At 34.2% G+C, this 26,833-nt stretch overlaps 1 protein-coding gene across 1 annotated transcript in view; it reads left to right on the forward strand.

Moving 5' to 3' along the window:
* The window catches only part of MDGA2 (MAM domain containing glycosylphosphatidylinositol anchor 2), a 915,505-nt gene that overhangs the window by 555,435 nt on the left and 333,237 nt on the right, over positions 1-26,833 (forward strand). The window contains exon 5 of the mRNA XM_070378526.1: positions 7,567-7,699. Within this exon, the coding sequence (XP_070234627.1) occupies positions 7,567-7,699 (133 nt within the window). The remainder of the gene's footprint in view (positions 1-7,566; positions 7,700-26,833) is intronic.

Genomic DNA, 26,833 nt, shown 5'->3' on the forward strand with positions numbered 1-26,833 from the left:
TTGATTTTTTTTCTTTTTATTGATATATGAAAGTATTAAAAGAAAGTTCAAATTCCTTTTCTAAGTAAAATAGCAATACTGTTTCAGGTTGTGGGTATTATTTCATTAGGCAATAATCACCTTTGGTAAGGGGCTTCCCTTTATTTAAAAAGTAGTTTTAAAAGTTTAAATCTATGTGTTTCAAATAATCTTGTGAATATTAAAGAAACTTGTACTTAAATTTTACAAAATACACGTATTCTTGCTATTTCTCCAGAGCTTTTATAAAGATGTTCATGACATCATCTTGTGCATTGTAATTACACCATCTAATTGCAAGACTGAACATATTTACATCAATTATGTAATTAGTTATAATTAGGCTAATTAGACTAATTATACAATTAGACAATGATTAACTGAAAATTCCTTTTTACAAATCATAGAAATTCACATGAAAATATAAATCATTTTAGTTCAACCCAAATAATTCTGCATTCATATGATAGCTTAACCTTGGGAGACGGTGGACCTAGAAGTCACAGTAAGTTATTTCTCCATCCCATCTGTCCTTCTCATATGTTCACTTTGCTGCTCTGATCTGCATAAGAATTAACTAGGATATGCTATACATAAATTATTATATTTATTGAACCATATCTGTTGGTCTTTAAAGTGTAGGAATCATCTCAAAAGTAAAGTTTTAAAAACTCACTATTACTATCACTACCTAGTTTATAGTCTTTATTTTTAGATAACATAAACACTAGCAGCATTTCTAACCACAAGAACTTAAGTATATATAATATTTCAAGAATGCATTCACTAGAAGAATGACCTCTTTATTTTAAAGGCCAGAGCTTCATTGCTATTGGTTTGAATGTACTTGATGGTTTCATCAGTCCCTTGGGGCTTGCTTCCTATTTACCTTTGCTTACTAATAGTGGACTGTTCAACTCTTCTGTGGATGGTCCCTAACTCAGCTTCTTAAATCTATCGTTCATCTTACCCTAATATTAATATTTTTTTCATTCGTACTATTAAAATTAGAGTCAACGTGGTTCAGAAATTTTTACTGAACACATTATGTTCAGAACAATAAGTTGGATCTATTCTTTTATTTTTTAAATTTTTATTGGACTATAATTGATTTACAGTGTTGCATTAGTTTCTGCTGTGTGTGTGTATGTGTGTGCTCAGTCATATCTGACTCTTTGCAATCCCATGGACTGTAGCCCTCCAGGTTCTTCTGTCCATGGACCTTTCCAGGCAAGAATACTGGAGCAGGTTGCCATTTCCTACTCCTGGAGATCTTCCCAACTCAGGGATTGAACCTGAAGTAAACCATCTTTATATATGCATATATCTCTCCCCTTTGGACATCCCTTCCTCCTCCCATCCCATCCATCTAATTCATTACAGGGCACTGAGCTGAGGTCCTTGGGCTTTACAGCAGATTCTCACTAGCTATCTATTTTCCAATTGATTATTAATAAGTTAATAAGTTTCCAATTGATTATTAATGTGGCAAGTATTATAGAAAGGGCAGAGAAAGTCAGGGGAATGTTGTAAGAAATACAACATCATAAGCAAAGGGTAGAATGTGCGGTGGGAAAATGTGGTCTAATTTTTGTAGATTTTATGTTTTTGTACATTTTATTTTTGAGTCATTATAATTATACACTATGAACACCTTACTTCTTGTAGAATATGATCAGTGGGAAGACCAATTTTAAGTACATCCTGTCAATCAACATATATTTATTAAGCAATGATACAAAAGGCTCCCTATTCAGTATTCTGAGTGATATAAGATGACTCTGCCCCTAGGGGGTCTCATGATTCAGTTAAAGAACATTTCATCACGTTGAGTAATAACTTACAACCAAATACTAAATAATGAGTTATAAATAGATATTTTGGTATAAAAATGTAATAGAAGTTACAAAGAAAGAGAATTTACTTCTGAGAAGGTCAGAAAAGACTTGGCTTGTTTGACTTTGTATGAATAGAATGCTAGATTTCTAATTTAAAAAAATAGATATGAAACAGGCAACAAAGGTTTACTGTATAGCACAGGGAACTCTAGTCAATATCTTGTAATAACCTATGATGCTGCTGTGCACCTGAAACATTGTAAGTCAACTGTACTTCAATAATGTATATAATATATTTACAAAAAAATAGACTTTACAGAGTAGATACAACTTTTTTTTGAACTGCACTTCAGTTTATTACACCTTAAAAGATTCATATCAAGCAGTAGTTTTCTTTAAAAAAAAAAAAAAACAACAGCAGAGTTTAAAATTATGAAAAGTCATCTTAAAATAATGATGAACTAACTTGGTGTGAATAAATATTAAATAAAAATAATAAATGAATACATAATAAATTAGTTTGTGTGAGGAATAAGGAAAAAAAGTAAAAATTTTCTTGGACTTCATGGAGTCTCAAATGAGCCACTGAAGGTTTTTGAAATAAACTTTCAGAGTAGGAAAGCTATTCAGGGTTTTCTAGCATGACATCAGAGAAGGCAATGGCACCCCACTCCAGTACTCTTGCCTGGAAAATCCCATGGATGGAGGAGCCTGGTAAGCTGCAGTCCATGGGGTCGCTAAGAGTCAGACACGACTGAGAGACTTCACTTTCACTTTTCACTTTCATGCATTGGAGAAGGAAATGGCAACCCACTCCAGTGTTCTTGCCTGGAGAATCCCAGGGACGGGGAGCCTGGAGGGCTGCTGTCTATGGGGTTGCACAGAGTCAGACACGACTGAAGTGACTTAGCAGCAGCATCAGCAACATGACAATGACATGATGATGATGCGTATGGTGGGAGTATGCAGAGTGATTAGAATAAAGTAGAACAGCAATTCTCAATAGTGGGCAGTACTTTACTTTAGCCAAAATAGACACTCAAGCTGTGTTTGTTAAATTCATGGTTGATGAGAGTCTACAGCAAATAATATGCCTACAGATTGAAGAGTAAAGGCCATTTATAAAAGAAAAACTAAAAAATAATCTAAGGCATTTGATGCCATTGAATGTGAAGTAATGAGAGACAGTGAAGAGTGAATTATGACAAGAGTCTTGAGTCTGGAATAGGGGAAAATGATGGTGGTGATCATTAAAATGTAGCAGAATGTCAGAAGAGAAAATTTATATGAGGTGAGGCAGTAAGTGTAAGTAGAGTGCAATGATGAGCTCATTGAGTTTGTATGACCTTCTATGTCTTGCTGATGAAAATCTTTGTCAGGCAGTTATCAAAATACATAGATGAGGTCAGAGGTCAGAGTTATAAATAGAAATGGTGGGCGAGGACATTCATAGAGAGGTCAAGGGGAATCCAAGAGAGAACAAATTCAATCTGGAAATGAGAGACAAGTCTAACTTGTTTGTTGGCAAAATATGAAGTGGCTTTTTTGGGGGTAGGAGCTCTGTATTGCAGGAAGAGTAGAAGTCAGTAAAGGAAAATAACAATAAAAAGAAGAGTCAGAAAGAATTAGAAAACCAAGATAGAATATCTTAAGAGATCCAGATGGGATGTGGAGACACTCAAATGCAAGAGTGTAAAGTAATGGCTAGCAAACATTGCAACTAAAAAGAAAGGAAAATTTTGGAAAAGCAGAATTTCATTAATTGCAATACAATTGGCCGTTTTTCCCAAAAGTGTGTGTGTTTTGGCTTAGAAATTTGTTAGGTATCTATACATAAGTGCTAATTGAAACCATGATAATGCATCAGACTGGTTTAGAAAAGTAGTAATAGTAGAAGTTTGCAGACTAAAATTTGTATAATAGAAAATGAAATAAATGTAACCAAAATGTCTCTATTTTATTTATAATTTTGTACCTACACACAAGCTGCTGTCAAAATAGCAAAGGTAATCTAAAGTATTAGAAGGAAGTGGAGAAGTATACACACATAAAAAGGAAATGAAGATTTATTAAGATTTATTAAATTTTAACAAAAGAGATTATTAGTGACACTGAAAGTTTCAGTGAAGTGTTGAAAAAATATCCATAAAATATGGATTAAATATAATTTGCCAGTGGAAACAGAAACAAGGAACACTGGCAGAATATAATCAATTCTATGTAAATAAAGAGACTTTATCATCAAATATGCATCTAAATGGCATCATTTATTCTTTTATATATTTAAGAATTGTTATCACTGCCTGGTTCATTTTAGGATACTGACTATATTTATTAATGTCTATTGAATTCATATCAGGCACCAAGCGGAAATAAATTCTGGGGAAATAAATATGTATAAGCAAAACATTGAGTGGTGAAATATAAGTATTCATAGTACTTTTAATTGCAAAAGAATTTGTTTAAAAAGTATCTCACCTATGATAAATCCTCTGCCAGGTGCTTAGGACTGGAGAAGGAAATGGCAACCCACTCCAGTACTCTTGCCTGTAAAACCCCATGGACAGAGGAGCCTGGTGGGCTGCAGTCTATGGGGTCGCTAAGGGTCGGACATGACTGAAGCGACTTCACTTTCACTTTTCACTTTCCTGCATTGGAGAAGGAAATGGCAGCCCACTCCAGTGTTCTTGCCTAGAGAATCCCAGGGACGGGGGAACCTGGTGGTCTGCCATCTATGGGGTCGCACAGAGTCGGACACGACTGAAGCGACTTCGCAGCAGCAGCAGCAGGTGCTTAGGACATACTACTGAGAACAAGACAGACATAATCTCCCCCCTTACTAGCAAGGGGGGAGTATGGCAGAAAATAAATCCATTACCAAAATAAGTGGAAAAAAGAAACTGTGTTATAACAAGATATAAGCAGACCTCACAAAAAAGGATTCCTCTTTTTCCAGAAAGTAAGGAAAGACTTACCTGTGGAACTGAGGAGTGTTGGGATTGAAGAATGAGACAAAATTTGTTATGCATAAAGTAAGGAACCAGGCATGTGCAGAGGGTCTGTGGCCACAAGAAGCTGAATATGTGGAAGACATTAGGAAAATGAGAGGAGACAGGAGAGGTGAGGCAAATGCAGGTCACAAAGGCTTGACAGTCATGTTAAGAATTATTATGTTTATTTTTAAGAACAATAACATGGCATTCTTTTGATTTAAGCAGAGAGAGGGCATAATCAGATTTCCATGTTTAAAAAAAAAAGTCCTGATTCTAGATTAGATGATCGTATTTGCTTGGATTCTTAAGCTATACTAAGCACAATCAAATTTCTCAGCTGAATGTTGGGCTTAGAGCATTATATTTAAATATAAATAAAAAATGTTCAAGATTGGATGTGTTGCAAGGTCAATAAGAGAATCTGAGATGGAGATACTGAATATATGAATATGAAATAATAATTGAAAATCTAAGATTCCTGTTGCTAAAAAAAAAAGAGTAGATTTAGAGGAAGAGACTTGAAGTCTGTTTCGGGATATGTTGAGTTTTAGGTATCTACAGACATAAAAATAGACAAAATACACGTAAAAACTTTGCTTTATACATCTGAAATTGAGACAGTTCTGGAATAGAGATAAAGACTTGAAGAAAAACGCAGGAATACTAACGCATATATATGGAATTTAGAAAGATGGTAACAATAACCCGGTGTACGAGACAGCAAAAGAGACACTGATGTATAGAACAGTCTTATGGACTCCGTGGGAGAGGGAGAGGGTGGGAAGATTTGGGAGAATGACATTGAAACATGTAAAATATCATGTAAGAAACGAGTTGCCAGTCCAGGTTCGATGCAGGATACTGGATGCTTGGGGCTAGTGCACTGGGACGACCCAGAGGGATGGTATGGGGAGGGAGGAAGGAGGAGGGTTTAGGATGGGGAACACATGTATACCTGTGGCGGATTCATTTTGATATTTGGCAAAACTAATACAATTATGTAAAGTTTAAAAATAAAATAAAATTAAAAAAAAAAGGCAGGAATATAGGGCTTGCAGTATAAATTCATCAGCAAGGATAAAATCATTTAAGGAAATTTTATAAAGTGTGATTAACTGTGAAACAAATACAATTCCAGAGAATACCAACAGTCAAGTGTTAAGGGGAGAAAGAGAAGTAAAGAAATCTAAGCAATGATATTCAGAGGTACGAGGAGGAAGACGTAGTATCTTGTTCAAAAAATTATCTGAGTCAACTGGTTCTAGTATATTCTTCCTCTATGCTTTCTAACTAAGCACACTTTTATATGCATTGTATATAGATAATATGAAAGCTCTGTAATATATTGAGAACATGTTTTAAATATAAATTCTAGAACAACACACACTGACTCTTTGTGTATTCTGTGGGGTGTATTTGCATCTGCTTATACAGAAAAAATGCAATGTCTTTCATACAAAAAAATTTAAGATATGATTATTATTTATCCTAGAGAGGAAAATATTGTTTTAAGGTGTGACTGTTTTAAGACTGAATTTTACCAGTGAATGAAAGGAGTTAGCCAAATGCCTATACACACTGAAGAATATTCGAAAACACCGTGTACCTGCCTATGCTTGTTTTGTGTGTGGGGTGTGTTTCTTTTCTTTTTGTTGGCAAATGAATAGGCCATGTCTTACGTATTAAATCACTAAGTATTCTGATTCTTTTGAATAATGTATGAAAGTATTGCAATTTTTAGGACTTGAATGAAGTCCTTAAGTAAAATAAAAGAAACACATGGTTCTGTACAGATGTTATCTGGAAAAATTAACATTTTGAAAATTGCTATACCAAATAAGATGTCATTGGGAGACATTTTTACCATCTCCATAATTAAGTTACTTGTGAGAGGAACTATTTTGAGAGATGCATTAATAACTTTAGCTGGTAAAGAAAAAAATCCCAGGAGACCTTATTTGAATTGGGCAAGTTTTTTTCATCATCTTATTGTTGTTGGTGGTTCTTTTTATCTTTTGCATAATTTCAGTGTTTTTGTATGGGCTTTTTGGTTCATCAAGAGTGGATAAGACATTTTTGGCAACTTGCCTAATTTGAATTTATCTGCAATCCTGCAGATTTACTCAGGAGATTTAAAGTCCTGAACGTAAAGTAACAAGAACAAAAATAATATAAAAACATCATGAAAACTCTTTAAATGCAGTTTTAGATCTATCATCTGCCGTTGCTCCATATACACAAAATATTTATGTATATAAATTTAATTATCTACTATTAGATTGACTTCATTAACTTTGTTCTACCAACAGTGTTTCATTTATTGTCTCATCTTCAGAATCCTTTTCTTTCATAACATTTCATGTTGAAGTCTGCATAGATTACACTGTTTGTTGAATAGACTCCATTATTAAGTACACTGTTCTGATCTTTGCATAATAATTTGCATGACTACCACCAGGAATAGATCCTCCCCTTAGGAAGCTGGTTTGCAAAGAAATTGTTATGAATTTTCATTGCTGTTTGTTAGCTTTTATCTCCAAGCACATGGCAGTATGATTTTTAAAAGCAATATATTTTTAATATTTAGGGCATTTTTCTTAAATAAATGACAATCTTCCATATTCTGATAATATGATTTAAAATACAGTGTCATGATTCATCCATTTATTAATTCGGTTACCACTGACTTTTTCTAATGACTTTTTCTACATTTTCAGGGTGAAACGAAGATTTTAAAACTAAAGAATCTTCGACCACAGGACTATGCTAATTATAGCTGCATTGCTTCAGTGAGGAATGTATGTAATATCCCTGATAAGATGGTGTCATTTAGACTTTCCAATAAAACAGGTATGGAACTACAATCTGAATGTTTTATGTTCATTATCCACAACAAATGTTTTAAAAGTCTCTATAACTTTTTAACAGACCAAATGATTTCTATAGTATATGTAGGAACAGTGTCTTTTCTTTCCAGAAAATTCTGTGATACATTAAAAATTTTTTATAATTGGAAACTGTAAAATTTAACTGCAATAGACTCCCATGTAGGGTTTTTGTTTATATAGCAAATCAAATTATAATTCCTTAAAATAATGCTTACCTAGATATCACAAATCAGCCTGTATTTTGTTCAAAGAAATTTCAGAGAAATACTAGATTTTTCATATGAAAATTTATGCTCCAAGTTGCTAAAAGTGTTTTGTGATTCCAAAGCTGAGTAAAAGAGCCTTTCCCTTACTATGTTTAATGTCAAGAAAGCTAATTGGTAATTTCAGGTAGGTATTTTTAGGAAATTATTTTTGTAGAAAATGTCAAAACATTAACAAGATTTCTACTTAAGTTAGCCTATGTTTAGTAATATAGACCTCAGAATAATTGCAAACATGTTGAGAAGAAATGCTTGAATGAAAGAGCAAAGAGAGAGCATGTGAATGAGCTACTTTTTTAAGTTTGTATATAAAAAATCACCATAATAAATTAGAATTTGAATGAATTTTGAGAAATTTTCAGTGGCAATTAATGAGTTTTTGATCCTGTGTTATTATATTAAAAGTATAGTACTTTAAAAAGTGCTTTACCCATTAACAAAAACCTTGAAAACTGTAGGGTTTGGTTTTCTTCAGTTTAGGTCCTGGGTCTGCCACTTATTAGCTCTTATTAGATCTTGTTGATCAAGTTACTTTACTCTTCTTTGCCCTAGTTTCCTCATAAACTCATAAAGTTATAGGAAAGGATTTATGAGTTAATGTATAAAGAATACACTAAGGGACACACTTATTTGTTCCTCTGACAATGAGCTAGTAGTTAGCAACTCCATCTACTCATTTGGTAGAATATTAAATCTAGGGCTTTTTGGAAAGATGAAAAAATTGTGTGCTCATACTTTGACCTGTAAAAGGTCGGTTTTCATTCCAGTCCCAAAGAAGGGATGCCAAAATGCCAACGAATGTTCAAACTATTATACAATTTGCTCACTTCGCATGCTAGCAACGTTATGCTCAAAATCCTTCAAGCTAGGTTTCAGCAGTATGTGAACTGAGAACCTCCAGATACACAAGCTTGGTTTTGAAGAGTTGGAGGAACCAGAGATTGAATTGCCAATATCCTTTGGATCATGGAGAAAGCAAGGGAGTTCCAGAAAATCATCTACTTCTGTTTCGTTGACTATGCTAAAGCCTTTGGGTGTGTGGATCACAAGAAACTATGGAAAATTCTTAAAGAGATGGGAACACCAGAACACTGTATGTGTCTCCTGAGAAACCTATATGCAGGTCAAGAAGCAACAGTTACAATCAGACATGGAACAACCAACTTGTTCAAAATTGGGAGAGAAGTACAACAAGGCTGTATATTGTCACTCTGCTTATTTAATTCTATGCAGAGTACATCTGCTTTTTTAACTTCCATGCTGGGCTGGAGGAAACTCAAACTGGAATCAAGATTGTAGGGAGAAATACCAACAACCTCAAATATGCAGATGATACTACTTTAATGGCAGAAAATGAAGAGACCCCTCGGCTCCATCCTGGATGCCTGAACCATAGTTACTCCATTTTGATTTTTAAACGCATCCTTTTTATTAATGATTAAGGCAAATGTACAGTGCATGTTGACAGATGATAAGACAGGGTGTTCTAGTTCAAGCCAGATCATGTGTAAGCCAAGCTGACTTCACCATATCTCAATGTGTGTGAATATTTCTTCAATTCAGTGAAATGAGGAATAGCGTGATAGTGGATATATTATTACTTATGTTATAGCCTTGCATTTGAGAAGTGCTTTATTAATTTTAAAAGTATTTAATGCTTATCATTTAAGTTTACCTTTATAACTACTTAGATGTAAACAGGTGAGTTGTTTTAGTCACGTGTTTTCCCATCACCTGACACATAACAAACTGGCCTACAGCAATTAAAATATTTTCATTTGGACCTACTATATCTCACAAAGTACTCTGCTCAGAACTGTATAATAACATATAAATGGGAGAAGGATTTGAAAAGAATAGATATATATGTATACCTGAATCATTCTGCTCTACACCTGAAACTAACAGAAGCTTGTTCATCAACTATATTCCAATATAAAATGAAAATTAAAAAAAAACAAAATTTTTGATTTAAAAAGTATCCTCATTGGGTTGTTTTGAGGATGAACTGAAGTAAGACAAACAAAAATTCTTAAAGATTAAAGTACAATAAAATTGTATTTTTTTTTTATGCTGAACATATGTGTAATTTTATTACTTTCCAATTTCCACAGCTAAGAAGAGATGGAGATAGGCTTGGTCCCAATGTTTGAAGGGTTATTTTAAAATAGGAGACTGACTAGCTATTCAGATCTTTTTGTGGATCTGAGAAAATGAACTTAAATCTCAGCCATAGTGTTTTATTAGAAATAAATGATTTATCCTAAAGTGGAAAGGAAAAGATTATCACAAGAAGTAATAGGCTTTCCAACTCCTAAAGTCTTGTAAAGCAGCTGGATGACTATTTCCAAGATAATTTTTAGCAATCATTAGCTCAGAAAGCAGAGATTTAACTACCTGTCCCACGAAGAACACAAGATCACTTTCTGGTCCATTATTTTTTAAGCAAAAATATTATATGTCTAGACTGAACAAACAAACTATTATTCTCTTTTATGAATATTTTGAATATTCTCTTTTATAAGTATTTCACAACATTTAGGTTGACAGTCATTACAAAATGAGCTTCAGAGTTATGGTAAATAACCAAATAGAAAAATATAAACTTGTACCTTGTTTGATTCTGTGTTGACATAATCAGGTATGTCATGTGCCTGGTGAATTTTTGAATTTTTCATATGCAAATCAGGTTTGCTTAAGCACATTTCCCCTCTGGTTGTACTCAAAGTTAGAAGAGTCCATGAATTTCAAATAAGTTTTCATCATCTCCATGCAAATTGGCCTGTAAACTAACAAATAAGTCCATAGTTTTACTACCATCAGGAGATCCTAAGTCACCACTGCCATAACCAATATGAGAGTCAGGTATTTTTACGTTTTCCTTCTTGTGAATTTCTAAATAAAAAGTTCTCACACTTCTTAGTGTACACAATGTCAAGGAAAATGTGTAACTTTTGAGGGAAAAGATATTCTATTATAAATACTGTAATGTTTGATTAATCTCCTTTGTAATATACTTAGGAAAGTATAACTTTGGAAATATTAATAATTTTTGTATAGAGATCAAATAATTTACTAAAAATGTATATTTTGTATAGACAAAATTTCATTTTAACATCTTTATAGTCAAATAAACTTTTAAATTTCAATCACTCTATCGACTGGACTTGCACAATGCCCAAATGATAAAGCATGTGAAGATGGAAATAATGTCTGCTGTGGATGAGGGTTTCTAAAAGGTTTTTCAGCAGAACAGTTGCATCGTGTAGTATAGATTCCTAAGCCTATTCCACACCTACTGAATTAGAATTTCTAGGGAATGACCTGGCAATGTATACATTTTAACATATATAAATGCTTTGGAAAACAAATGTCTTTATTGTCAGACTGTTTTCCATGAAACTCTTACATTTTGTGAATAGAAACTTCCATTGATAAAAATCAATATTCTAGACCTGCTTAAAAAAGCAACTACTAGGTGTCATAAGCAACTGCTAGGTGTCATTTTAAAAGTCAGTGTCATCTATAGATTTACCAATAATGTGTTTTCTTAACTTTCTTACTATGAATTAGCATCATGGTAGAGCTTGAAATTATGTATCTGTCATGGAGTATCCAATCATTTGTTGGTCTCTGTTGACTACTTGCTATGCTATGAAAAAATTTCTGTTACATAAATATTATTATTATCATACTAATCTAGCTGTCTTAGACCTCATCATGAACAATTCATAGAATTTTATAAAACATAAGATAGCATGTTTGTTGATTTTCAGTTGTCATAACCTCATAGCAAGGTCTAAAAATCATTTTGATAGTTTTTCAACTCCCTTTTGGAAGAAAACGAATATTACCTTTTGATTGGTAAATTCTTAATGTCCTTGTATTTTTCATAGTTTATTAAAATAAACCTGTTCAAATTTGAAAATTTAGAATATTAATAAATTAAAGTATATTTTTAAATATCATTATTATGGTAACTATAAACTGAAATTTCTCAGATTATGTGTATTTCTAACACGAGGACACCTATAATTTATAATTAAACAGATTTAATTTATTTTAATATATTTCAAGCACTTATATGTTGATGACATGATTTCAAGGGCAAATAAGAATTAAGCATGTTATTTTAGGATGAAATACATATTTTGTACCTACTTGGGAGGTTATGATGAATTCCATAAAGAAATGAAACAGGTGGGGCTAATTTTACTAAATTATATAGGTCTTCTGATTCAGTCTGCTCAAATTTGGCATTTATAAAATTATCCAATTAGGATGTTTTCCATAAATGTGTATTACATCTAGGAACCAAGTCATCCCAAAAATATTACTGACTATAGAAATACGGGAAACATCTACATCCTCCTTCTCTTCTGCTTTCTCTCTTTCTTCTTTCTCCATTTTTTTCCTCTCTAATCTATCCCAGTAAATTTTACCATGGAAAAAGAAAGAGGTTAGGAAACATCTGTTCCCTTCATTATATAACTATTATCTGTTCTTATTATTTTATATAACCTGTAGAACAGTTGTAATGCTCAGCAATTTTTGTGAGACCTAACATAAAATGTTGTGTATGCTGTGATCTATTCATGGTAGTTATCTTCTATGTTTAGAGGAATTTAAATTATCTAAGTGTTATGATTAAATAAATAATACTTCAGTTATTGGAATTTTATGGAGTTGTCTGTAATAGGAATAGTGTGGACATAAGCACCTTCTCTTGTAAAATAGTATATCCCATTGTCATATATAACTAGTAAAAAGATGAAAGGAAATGACTGGGGAAGCTTCTCTGTCATCTGTACCTGAGTACTAACCTTATAAATATTTCTTAGCCGTGTGTATATTTGAACTTCTTTACTTTAGGTGAGCTCCACAGCATCTAGCCAAACAGGTTATTAGCACCACTTATTAAAAGAAAAAGAAGAAACAGAAGGAAGAAAAAGGAGAAGAAATGGAAAAAATGTTTTATTTTTTATAGTAAAATCTTGGGAATATGAATGCTTTAGCAGATTTTTTAAAATTATACATAATGCAGGTTTTCTAAACAACAGTATTTACTACTAAAGACACCAAAAGAGTACAAGCAATACTAGTACAATCTTAATGATAGGCCATATAATTAGAGAATGAGATGTTTCCTACACCTCTCTTGCATGAATTTTGAAGTTCAAAAGCCTAAGGTTCATATTTGTTTTTCTCAAATTGGAGATTTTATTTAGCTTCTCTAAACTTGTTTTTCCCCTCTTTAAAATAGAGATGACACAGAGATCCATATTATTTTGTTTTATAGACTGTAAATGCCCTTAAATGAAAAACTTTTAGAGATTCCAGCACATAACAAATCCAATAAATAGTAGTCATCATTGGGCTGTTAACCTTGATAATGGAGATAAAGAATAAAATCAGTATCATCAGTAATCATGGTGAGATGAGGACAAGAATCTTAGATTTTTGCTAGGATATGGTATATAGGTTCAGTCATTGATTACTAGTCTTCAAATAAAAATTACTTTTATCAGTGGATAAATTAAATACTACTATTCTCCAGGAAAATCTATAAGAATGAATACTTCTTCTGTCATATTTCCATCAAACTATAATTGACAAAATGTTTATCAGAAATATAAAATACTATTCTTTGAAAATGATAAGGAATTAAATAAACTTGCACTTTTGTTGATATGTAACAGATTTTTCGTCTGAGTGCTCCATCATTTCCTATGGTAATTGAACCTATATATGCCCTATCCTCATTAATGTAGCTTCATAATATGAGCATACAGATCTTGAGTATGCAGTGAATCTGGGGACAGAAGCAATGGTCATTATGGGGCTTCAACTTTGGTCTGTCTGAGACGATTTTCTGAATAACAATGTGACCCAAATTTTCCAAAATTCTATTACCATAGTACCAGGAAGTATGCATATTTCTGGGATCTCTCTACACCTGTACATTTTATTGTCCTAGCAATGAATTTTTCAAGTTTACTACATCCAAAGTGAACTTAGACTCTCAGCATGAACTCTTATATACAATATTCCTCATAAACTATTAACTTGCCCAGAAGACATCATAACTCAGATATAGTAGATAGCTAAGCAAAGATTAAAAAAGAAAAAAAAAACTGTTAATCAAATGAAAGGCAACACTATCATAAAAGGGGTATAAATTATTGAAATCCTATTTTTAAAAGTGAAAGTGTTGGTTACTCAGTCATGTCTGATTCTTTGCAATCCCATGGTCTATAGCTTACCAGGCTCCTCTGTCTATGGAATTCTCCAGACTACTGGAGTGGGTTGCCATTCACTTTTCCAGTTGATCTCCCCTACCCAGAAATAAAACCCAGGTCTCCTGCATCCCAGGCAGATTCTTTACCATCTGAGCCACTAAAGAAATATTGCCTTACAACTTAACCAAATACTTTGAAGTATGTCAAATAGTCTGTATTTTAGCAAACATCTAGAACAATTCATTGATGATATTTCCCAGCTTTACACAGTTATTCTTCAAATGCTATTAAACTATAATTATAATTAAACAATTTAAAAGTTATTTACAAGAGTAAAGGAGTTCAAGTCATGTGATATTTCTTTCAGCAAGTTGGGTGAGATCATGCTAAAATAAAACAATAGAATTTTTACACTTTAGAACAATTAATTTTTCATTTTAGATTGCAGATTTGTAGACCTTGGCTTAGTACTTAATAAGGTTCTGTTGTTCTAGTGAAACTGCTGAGAAATGTGTTATTATAGATAATAATTCAGTTGCTGGAAATGCACTTTAAGGTTCTTATATGGTTTTGAACTTGCCATGTACAACTTGTAGTTTGGAATATTTTTATGATCATTCACTGACAAAGTTGATTTAATACATTACTGGATCTCATGATGATATACAATAATTTCCATAAGTGCATGTAGCTAATCCCATATTTTTTTTTACCCAAAATCCTAAAATAGATTATATCAGTGGTCTTGAGGTTTCCAACCATCCAAGTTTGTCCTGGACTCAATGAAGGTCTCACATCCTATAATCTCAAGCAAGCTAGTATAATTGGCCGCTTAATAATCTAATTCACATGCAGCCTACCCTCGTATGGAACATGAGTCTCAATGTCAGTTGTTAACACTGGTTCACATGCAGCCTTAAGCAGCTCTACATAAAGAAGCATTTGTAAGAAAAACCAAGGTGTAGATCCTGACTCTCCCCACTTGTGTGACCAAGTCCTTTGACTCTTTGAACCTGCTTTTTGCTAAGCCATGTTGACAGCGTGCTATGGGTGGATAATCGATTGATAGAAAGAGAATATTTACTCTCAGATTTCATTTTTATTTGCATGGTAACACTAACATCAATGGAAAATTAGTTGAAATGAGATGGCTACAAAGAAGTAGATACAGCCTATATGTACACAGATACTCTTAAGCTCCAACATTGATGCAGGCAAGTTTCAGGCTTGCAGAATTTGATAAGATTAATACCTCATTGTGCTGTTGTACTTACTATTTGAGAAAAAATAGCAAACAAATAACCCATGGAACTCATGAACCTTCTTGAGAAAATTTTTGCAAATCTTGAGCCTTCAATATTTTGTTTACAAAAAGTCACTGGCAGAGAGGTTTTCATCTCATTCAAGAGAAGATATATTCTTGGTCATTGTCCTGCCTCCAGCTCTAAGACATTTAAAAGTACACATTTCCCCATAGAACTTTACCTTATTACACAAACTGAAGATTAAATGATATTGTATTTAAATTGCCTGGAAAATGGTGGGCTCTAAGTATTGTGGTATTATGGTTGTTAGATAAAAAAAAATTACCATTGTGAAGAAATCAATGAGGAGTTCCAAAATCTCATTTAGCCCTTTGGTTGTCCTTTTTTACTTACTGAAAGTATCAGTGTTACAATAGACTACTTTGTACTTTTCAGCAGAAATATTAAATCACAAATTCCAACTTTTTCAATGGTTACAGAAATAAGTGAATATCAAATATTGTATACTCATTAAATGTAAATTATCATATTTAGCTGTGCTGTGCTACATTACTTCAGTTGTATCCTACTCTTTGTAATCGTGTGGACTGTAACCCACCCGGCTCCTCTGTCCATGGGATTCTCCAGGCAAGAATACTGGAGTGGGTTGCCATGCCTTTCTCCAGGGGATCTTCCCAACCCAGGGATCAAATCTGTGTCTTATGTTTCCTACATAGACAGGTGGATTCTTTACCACTAGTGCCACCTGGGAAGCCCCCAAATATCATATCACTAATATGTGTATTAGTAATGAGTAAGTTTTTACATTAGTTCTGCCAAATTTTTATAAAACCTTTTGGTAATGTGCTTACTCTTATAATGAAGAAATCGATACAATTTATATTCCTACCCTTTCTTAAAATCAAGTATACTAATCAGTACCAAGTAAATGTAAATTTTAAAAAGAAGTAGAGATTGATTATTATCTCATCAGGGAACACTTCTAGAATAAATTTTCTAGTTTAAAGAACAGGAAAAATGCAAACAACTTTTGTTGAGGGAAGGAATGTGCCATAAATATCTGACTTTTTTTCCACTGATATTCTGGTATGGTGAAATACACATATTATTGTTAAAACGTCATGCTGAAATATTTGTTTTTTCAAAGAGTTCTGACCTTAACCACACTTCTCATAGGATTTAACATCCTGTGATGTGGCTAAGATTAGCCTTGCGGCCATTGTTAATTTAAATTCATACAATCATTTGAGCAACATCTAGACAGAATTTAAAAGATTCACATTGGTTCATAAAGGCTTTGAATTAAATTTGAAAATTAAGACAATCCACACAGTAGTCCATATCCTGAGAGTAGAGTATCTCAGGTATTGTTACAGGGACTAAAATGAGAGAGATGAATTGGAGCATAATGATAGTTGATCAGAAATTTGACTTTAAGTCTAGACTTTGACTGTAAGTCTAGATGCAGCTTGTACTTTCGGTTTGCTTTTGGGGCACTTATTTCCAGAGCATCACAAAGATTTTGGCTTTTCCCTCCATTTTCTTTTTTTTTGCAACATCTGTTCTAGAAGACACTTTTTTTTTTTTGAAACAACATACTCTTCTTCATTTTCTTGCTACTGTTCTATTGCTATAGAAAATAGGTATGTCCAATTGTTTAGTAATATGCCTTAGTTCATGTTTCGAGCAGTGTTTCTTTCTTTTAGGTCCTTTTAGTCACTCTTCCCTACTTCGTATATTGTACTACATGACCATTTTTTTTGACTGCACCCTTCAATCACATACTATCGAGTGATTGTGTGGTAAAGTCAACATTATTGATTTCTGATAGACACACTGTGTACTAGAGATTTATGGATAGTAGCCTCGTCCTCTTGTTCAGTTCAGTTCAGTTCAGTTCAGTCGCTCAGTCATGTCCGACTCTTTGTGACCCCATGAACGTCATCACACCAGGCCTCCCCGTCCATCGCCAACTCCCGGAGTTTACTCAAACTCATGTCCATTGAGTCAGTGATGCCATCCAACCATCTCATCCTCTGTCGTCCCCTTCTCCTCCTGCCTTCAATCTTTCCCAACATCAGGGTGTTTTCAAATGAGTCAGCTCTTTGCATCAGGTGGCCACAATATTGGAGTTTCAGCTTCAACATCAGTCCTTCCAGTGAACACCCAGGACTGATTTCCTCAGTTAATGGTACCTATTTCCCTGCTTTGACAAAAAGGAAAATGATCAATAAACTGGTGTACAATTTTTTGGCAGTAATAGATACGACGCTTGTCTGAAGCTACTCTTAAGTTGCAGTTTGATTTTGCATTGCAACGTTGTGCACAGCCAAGCAAGAGGCAGAATTTTTAGTCAAGTAAAATACTATTAGGTAGTGGTTTGTCTTTAGTAGAATCTGGCAAGATAGGTTTACTTTGTTTTACCAAAAATAGTGTATAGTTCTAAAATGGTAAAATATAGGCAATTTCATATAGTTTGACTTACTAAGTAACCATAAGTAAGAAATTTTTTCAAAATGATTATCACAGGTATACATGTGTTCCCCATGTATACCTGTGGCGGATTCATTTTGATATTTGGCAAAACTAATACAATTATGTAAAGTTAAAAAAAAAAATAAAAAATAAAATAAAATAAAATTAGAGGAAAAAAAAATGATTATCACATATTGAGTACAAATTAAAATATATATTTTCAAAGTGGAAGGGAAAAGACACAACAGGAAGTAAATGAACAAGCTGTTAGAAAAACAAATAGTGTGATATAGGTTCTTATAAATTTCCCTGGGATTGAATCCACTAAGATAACTGTCTGAGAGGTACGAAATGGGTGAAAAGAAGTAAAACTCCTTCTATTCTTAACTGTATCTATCTTTCTATTTCTCTTGGTGTTGATCATGAATACTTAACTAAAGTCCTGCCTCACTGCATTTTGTCTTTCAGGCTTAGAATTAGCTCAACCTGTTGAAAATTGTAATGTTTATGTCTTTTTCATTTTGGAACCATAAGGAAACAGCAATCAGATATGGTATCCAGATAGAGTTATGACAGTGTGGACGACACAGCAAAATGATAACTAGATTTCAGATCTAGTTATCTAGATTTTCACTGAAAATTCAGTGACTATGTAACAATCTGCGTACTAAGCATTGTTTTGTGTGTTTAAGTCAAATGTTAAATATGAACAGGTTTAGAAAAGCATTATTATATGTATACAGTTCCACAGTCAAAGAATATGTAATATGGATTTAATTCTCAAGTCACTGGAGAGTTTAATAGGCAATTCAATACATATCAATATTAAGATGAAGAAAAACAAAGCATAGTTCAACACTGCAAACAAATGGTAAGTATTTGTTTCCTCTGCAAAGATATTTCATTAGTGCATATTAATCATGCAGAATGGGAAATATGGGTTTAACAAAATCTATGTTGAAAGCATCGGAACTAGAGAGGGAAAATTATATTTTCAATAGTTTTGAGAAATAAAATATCAGCAGGACATTTTTTGTACATGCATTTCTCATGTGTCAAGAGGATTTGAATTCAGAGGTGATTCAGTAAATGTTTTATCTTTTATATTAAAATTGTATTTTAAAAGTTTTGTTGGCTTTTAGTCTTTCCTTAAGCAACATTTTATTTTGTGCAGCTTTTTTAGTTCCTTCACATATGTTACACTACAGTATTATCTTACTCAAAAAAATAAATGCCTCCCTTATAATATAGCTACATTGTCCCAGAATATGGCAACAGTATATTTAAAAGTACTCTGAATGTCTGAAATCCCAAGATAAGAAACAGCTATTTTTGACTCATGTTGGATTTAGGTCTCTAATAAAAGTCTTAAACAGGAGTTAGTATTTGCAGTGTGTCAACATGATACAGTACTGACAACTATTACAAGGTCTAGAGTTTAAAATTGCCATTTTTCTGAAGTGCAAACCACAATTTTGTGGTTTGTAATTTAGTCCAATAAATTGGGTCCTGCTGCTGCTGCTAAGTTGTGTCAGTTGTGTCCGACTCTGTGAGACCCCATAGACAGCAACCCACCAGGCTCCCCCGTCCCTGGGATTCTCCAGGCAAGAACACTGGAGTGGGTTGCCATTTCCTTCTCCAATGCATGAAAGTGAAAAGTGAAAAGTGAAAGTGAAGTCGCTCAGTCGTATCTGACTCTTAGCGGCCCCATGGACTGTAGCCTAGCAGGCTCCTCCGTCCATGGGATTTTCCAGGCAAGAGTACTGGAGTGGGGTGCCATCGCCTTCTCCGAAATTGGCTCCTAACCACACACAAAACTTGGAATCAAATCCCTTTTCTTTGGCACATTCATTTTTAACAAACTATGCTCTGATTCAGCCTCTCTTTTCCTTTCTTTTTCATTTAATTAACCGTGGGGAAAGAATATCAATGTAAGCACAAAGTAAATAATAGTTAATTGTTGTGTACTTGAAAGGAGAACATCTCCTAAAAAACATATTTAGCCCTTTATAAATGAAAATGTACATAGTGCTCACGTTTCCCAGGGCAGGCCTTGATTTATTGAAGCACCTCTCATCTCCTAGAGTTAGATTCCTCACTCCAACATTTTCAGGCTGCAGCAGAAATTCCAGCTAGAAGGTTGTAATAGATACTTGGTAAGGGCTGAGGTACCCATGATGCAAGTGCCATTTGAATTGTGACCCAATTCAGCAATCAAGATATGATATTCTGTTTTATGTAACTACTTCTAGAGGCTAACATAAATAATCATTTTAATGCTTAAATGTGTTAAATATGAATGTATGCATGATTGATATACTTTGATTTATTTAATCTGACCTTTGGTCCAGTATTGTATTTAGGAAAATATGACCACTTTTGTCCTTTGCAAAGTAGTATTTGATAGTTTACTTTAGAAGCACCAGCAAAACTCTCTCTCTTTCTCCCTTTTTCTCTCTCTTTATCCCATGATTAATACCTGAAGATATGGCTATATTTCTTCTTTTCTTGCCTTTTAAAACTGTACCTGCCTAATCTGATATTTTAAGATTGACAGTTGAACTAGAAGAAGACTTGGTTAATAAGTTCATCTTTGTGAATTTGTGTGCTATTCCTTGTAATAATACACTTGTTTTCTTACTCTTTTCTTAGTGGCATGCTGTCACCTACACTGTTGTTCTCCATTTTCCTGTCTAAGGAATCCTTTCCTTGTTGAAATTTCTCCTCCTTACCTTGTGAAGTCTGAGAACTTAAATAAATCAGCCCATTATAGTTTTGTATAAATTAGAAGTGAAAACACTGAGCAATGGCCTCAGAGCCTCTTTTACCATCACTTCAGAATTTAGGCTTTTAAATCATGCCTTAGTGGGTTCACAAGACCTTTTTGTCTGCTATTATAAATGATAGAGATTTCTATAAGCCTGACTAGCAAACTATGTCTATTTTTTCCTTCCTTAGGCTTTATTATAATGGATGATATTAATGTTATCCCTTCTATTAGAGCAGCAGAATTAATTCTTCCTCTGGCATAAATATCACCAGGAATTTAATTAGAACTTGAAAATTATTAACTTTATTTCACTCTGGAGTTTATTTACTGTGTTTATCCATCTGAAGTGAGACTGCCTAGATTAGAATCTCAGCTCTGGAGCCATTCACTATATATGTTGCCGTGGCAAACTTATCTATACTATTTCTCAGATTGGTACTAAGTAAAATAAGTAATAATACTAGTCGTCTCATAAAATTACGTAAGAAATATGTGTAAAACTGATTGAAGAGTGCCTGGAACGTATTAAGGTCTGTGATTGTCTCCATCTAATTGCAAACAGCTCAGGGCAGGATTTTTGTCTGTTTTGTCCTGTTACTTCCAGTGCCTAGAACAGTCTGACACATAGTTGGCTCTTAATAGATATATGTTGAATTAACAGTTTTTATTTAAATAAAACATAGGTTATTCCTTTGTTTACCATCAATTTATTCAGTTGCTATCAATGACCCGGCTAATTAAGCTCACGATGTGATTTCTAATCTTTGCTGTCTCTTGGAACCAATTTAGATATATGAGTAACCTCAGTACAGATATGTCATAAGATTAGGTGACTATATGCCAAGGTTTTTTCCTAATCAAGGTAGAAATTTGGCCTGGGCAATACTTTGGAAACTAATAAATTCCCCTGGAGAGGCAAAAAGAGTCCCAGCAGAGTTAAATCTGTTCAACATTATTCTTTAAGATTAGCTATGAGTCACATTAGCCAAATTACTATAAAATGAAACTTCCATTGTGGTTCAGTGGTTAAGACTCTGTACTTCCAATTCAGGTGGCATGGGTTCAATGCCTGGAATTGGAACTAAGATCCCACATGCCATGGAGTACAAGTGAAGTCACTTAGTCGTGTCTGACTCTTTGCTACCCCATGGACCATAACCTACTAGGTCCTCTGTCCACAGGATTTTCCCAGCAAGAGTACTAGAGTGGTTTTCCATTTCCTTCTCCAGGGGATCCTGACCCAGGGATCGAACCTGGGTCTCTCACATTGCAGTCAGATGCTTTACCATCTGAGCCATCAGGGAAGCCTATGCAGTGCAAGGGCAGCCTAAAAAAGAAAAAGGTATAAGAGTTAATTTAAAAATATTTTAAAAAATCTAATGTTTATAAGACCAATAAGATGGAGTAAGAGACTGACTAATAAGAGAATACCTTTTTGCACAATCCCTCTATGTTATAACACTGGTTGTAGAAATGCCAGCTGCCTCCATTTCAGCAGCTATGATGGCTAAAGCAGAATTTTATTGTCTTGTTTTCTTTGCTACTCTAATGAGGCCTCAAGAAGTATACTAGGAAACCAACACCAGATGGTTTTAGAGGTGATGTTTCTATCTGTTCCACTGCTATATCATTCTTAAGGAAGAACCTTAAATCTTAACTGAGTTTTTAAAATTCTATATTGAATTACCCACATGCTGTCCTCTTATGACAAATGGCTTATGCCTCTAGTTTTGGTATCATGGACATAATTGATTTATTCAGATGGTTTATTAATAGTAATATGTTTGCTGAAACTGAGCAAAAAATTAAGTACAAAGAAGTATAAATAATATGCTGTAATTATTTTTGTGAGTGGTGCTCTAAATTTTGATAGAGAAATTCTTTGCTATCGTCTTGTTAGTGACATAAAGCATGGTTAAGTTTAGATGGGTTAAACAATGAAAAACCTGAAAGGTCTTCATAACTAGTACTTTTTAATGAAAGGTTCATGAAATCCTGAGTTTTTCATGCTGATTTTTTTTGGGGGGTTAAGTTTATGACAAATAGATCTTATGTGGAGTTCCTGTTCTCTAATCTTTAAATTCAGCATTTTTTTCAATAAAACTTTATTGAGCTCACAGTTCTTTGCAAACAATTTTATGAGTGTTCTTGTTACAAATATGAAAACCATCACCTTTTTACAGATAATTCAATTCTTAAATATTTCAGAGTGAAAGGGGAAGGTAAATATTCTAATGGTGGCTTGGGTATGCAGCTAGAATGTTCAAACTACCGCACAGTTGTGCTCATTTCACACGCTAGCAAAGTAATGTACAAAATTCTCCAAGCTAGGCTTCAACAGTGTGTGAACTGAGACCTTCCAGATGTTCAAGCTGGATTTAGAAAAGCAGAGAAACCAGAGATCAAATTACCAACTGTGGGATCATAAAAAAAAGCAAGAGAATTCCAGAAAAATGTCTACCTCTGCTTCATTGGCTATGCTAAAGCCTTTGACTGTGTGAATCACACCAAACTGTAGAAAATTATTAAAGAGATGGGAATACCACACTGCATTACCTGCCTCCTGTGAAACCTGTATGCAGGTCAAGAAGCAACATTTCAAAATGGACATAGAACAATGGACTTGTTTCAATTGTGAAAGGAGTTTGTCAGAGCTGTCTATTGTCACTGTGCTTATTTAACTTACATGCAGAGTACATCATGTGAAATGCTGGGCTGGATGAAGCACAAGTGGAAATCAAGATTGCTGAGAGAAACATCAATAACCTCAGATATGCAGATGACACCATCATATAGCAGAAAGCAAAGAGGAGCTAAAGAGCCTCTTGATGAAAGTGAAAGAGGAGAGTGAAAAAGTTGGCTTAAAACTCAACATTCAAATCAAAGAGGATACTAATAGATGGAGAAATATACCATGTTCATGGATTGGAAGAATCAATATAGTGAAAATGAGTATACTACCCAAAGCAAGCTATAGATTCAGTGCAATCCCTATCAAGCTACCAATGGTATTTTTCACAGAGCTAGAACAAATAATTTCACAATTTGTATGGAAATACAAAAAACCTTGAATAGCCAAAGCACTCTTGAGAAAGAAGAATGGAACTGGAGGAATCAACCTGCCTGACTTCATGCTCCACTACAAAGCTACATCATCAAGACAGTATGGTACTGGTACAAAGACAGAAATATAGATCAATGGAACAAAATAGAAATCCCAGAGACAAATCCACACACCTATGGACACCTTATCTTTGACAAAGGAGGCAAGAATATACAATGGATTAAAGACAATCTCTTTAACAAGTGGTGCTGGGAAAACTGGTCAACCACTTCCAAAAGAATGAAACTAGAACACTTTCTAACCCCATACACAAAAATAAACTCAAAATGGATTAAAGATCTAAATGTAAGACCAGAACTATACAACTCCCAGAGGAGAACATAGGCAAAACACTCTCTGACATAAATCACAGCAGGATCCTCTATGACCCACCTCCCAGAATATTGGAAATAAAAGCAAGAATAAACAAATGGGACCTAATTAAAAATAAAAGCTTCTGCACAACAAAGGAAACTATAAGCAAGGTGAAAAGACAGCCTTCAGAATGGGAGAAAATAATAGCAAATGAAGCAACTGACAAATAATTAATCTCAAAAATATACAAGCAACTCCTGCAGTTCAATTCAAGAAAAATAAACAACCCAATCAAAAAATGGGCCAAAGAACTAAACAGACATTTCTCCAAAGAAGACATATAGATGGCTAACAAACACATGAAAAGATGCTCAACATCACTCATTTATCAGAGAAATGCAAATCAAAACCACAGTGAGGTACCATTTCACGCCAGTGAGAATGGCTGCTATCCAAAAGTCTTCAAGCAATAAATGCTGGAGAGGGTGTGGAGAAAAGGGAACCCTCTTGCACTGTTGGTGGGAATGCAAACTAGTATAGCCACTATGGAGAAGAGTGTGGAGATTCCTTAAAAAACTGGAAATAGAACTGCCTTATGACCCAGCAATCCCACTGCTGGGCATACACACTGAGGAAACCAGAAGGGAAAGAGACACATGTACCCCAATGTTCATAGCAGCACTGTTTATAATAGCCAGGACATGGAAGCAACCTAGATGTCCATCAGCAGACAAATGGGTAAGAAAGCTGTGGTACATATACACAATGGAGTATTAGCCATTAAAAAGAATACATTTGAATCAGTTCTAATGAGGTGGATGAAACTGGAGCCTATTAAACAGAGTGAAGTAAGGCAGAAAGAAAAACACCAATACAGTATACTAACGTGTATATATGGAATTTAGAAAGATGGTAACGATAACCTTATATGCGAGACAGCAAAAGAGACACAGATGTATAGAACAGTCTTTTGGACTCTATGGGAGAGGGAGAGGGTGGGATGATTTGGGAGAATGGCATTGAAACATGTATAATATCATATATGAAACAAATTGCCAGTCCAGGTTCGATGCATGATACAGGATGCTCGGGGCTGGTGCACTGGGATGACCCAGAGGGATGGTACACGGAGGAAGGTATGAGGAGGGTTCAGGATGGGGAACACTTATATACCCGTGGCGGATTCATGTTGATGTATGGCAAAACCAATACAATATTGTAAAGTAATTAGCCTCCAATTAAAATAAATACATTTATAATAAGAAAAATAAATAAAATTCAAAAAGCAAAGACCTTGGTATCTGGTCCATCACTTCATGGCAAATAGATGGGGAAACAATGGAAACAGTGAGAGACTTTATTTTCTTGGGCTCCAAAATCACTGCAGATGGTGACTGCAGCCATGAAATTAAAAGACAGTTGCTCCTTGGAAGAAAAGCTAATACCAACCTAGACAACGTATAAAAAGCAGAGACATTGCTTTGCTGACAAATTTCTACAGAGTCAAAGCTATGGTTTTTCCTGTAGTCATGTATGCATGTGAGAGTTGGACCATAAAGAAGGCTGAACACTGAAGAATTGATGCTTTTGATTTGTGGTGTTGGAGAAGACTCTTGAGAGTCCCTTGGAATGCAAGGAGATCAAAACAGTTAATTCTAAAGAAAATTAATCCTAAATATTCATTGGAAGGACGGATGCTGAAGTTGAAGCTCCAATACTTTGGCCACCTGCTGCAAAGAACTGACTCATTGGAAAAGACCCTGATACTAGGAAAGATTGAAGGCAGGAGGAGAAGGGGACAACAGAGGCCCAGATGATTTGATAGTATCACTGACTCAGTGGACATGAGTTTGAGCAAGCTCTGGGAGATGGTGAAGGACAGGGAAACCTGGCATGCTACAGACCATGAGGTGGCTGAGTTGGACACAACTGAGCAACTAAACAAGGGTATGTTATGAGGAGAGCTATTATAAGCTGCTATGTTTATATAATTCAAAGCAGGAAGGAATTCAATTGCTTTGGACAAAAACTAGGAATTTTGCAAAGAAATTTTTTTGAGATTTGACCATAATAAAGTCATTTACCTGGTGAATAAGCAGTTGAAGAAACTCCCAGGCAACAGGAATAGCAAGTTCACATTATGCTGATTTTGTGAGGAGGGCATCTTTGCAAACTGGCCCTATCCCTAAAAAGCCAGTATCTTCTAGAACTGGAAATTCCCTGGAAAACAGATCCCTTGGTTGGAAGTGCTTTTTAGCTTGAATTTTCTTTCCATGAGTGATGCCCCTCAAGGATTCTGCTGCAACTGCAGATGACACTCAGCTTCTGATAAAATTGAATGAGACCATGTTTTGCCAATTTCACCTGTTGGAAGGAACAGTAAGGGATTGTTGACCAAAGGACAGAGATATGTGTGGTGATGATGTTTTTCCCATCATGTTTTAAAAATATTATAAAGAATTTTCAGGCCATTAAGTATTAGTACCCCAGCTATTAACATAACTTATTGACTAAAATAAGCTTTGACTTAATCTTTTGTATTTTTACTCACCTTGGAAAGCAAGTTGTAGTTCTATTTTTTTCTGTTATCTTGTTTAATGACTGGATTCAGATATATATAAAACCTGTTATAATTTATAAAGTCTGATTTCATTGAAGAATACCTG

Source organism: Bos mutus, chromosome 10 (genome assembly GCF_027580195.1).
Source record: "Bos mutus isolate GX-2022 chromosome 10, NWIPB_WYAK_1.1, whole genome shotgun sequence".
NCBI lineage: Eukaryota > Metazoa > Chordata > Mammalia > Artiodactyla > Bovidae > Bos > Bos mutus.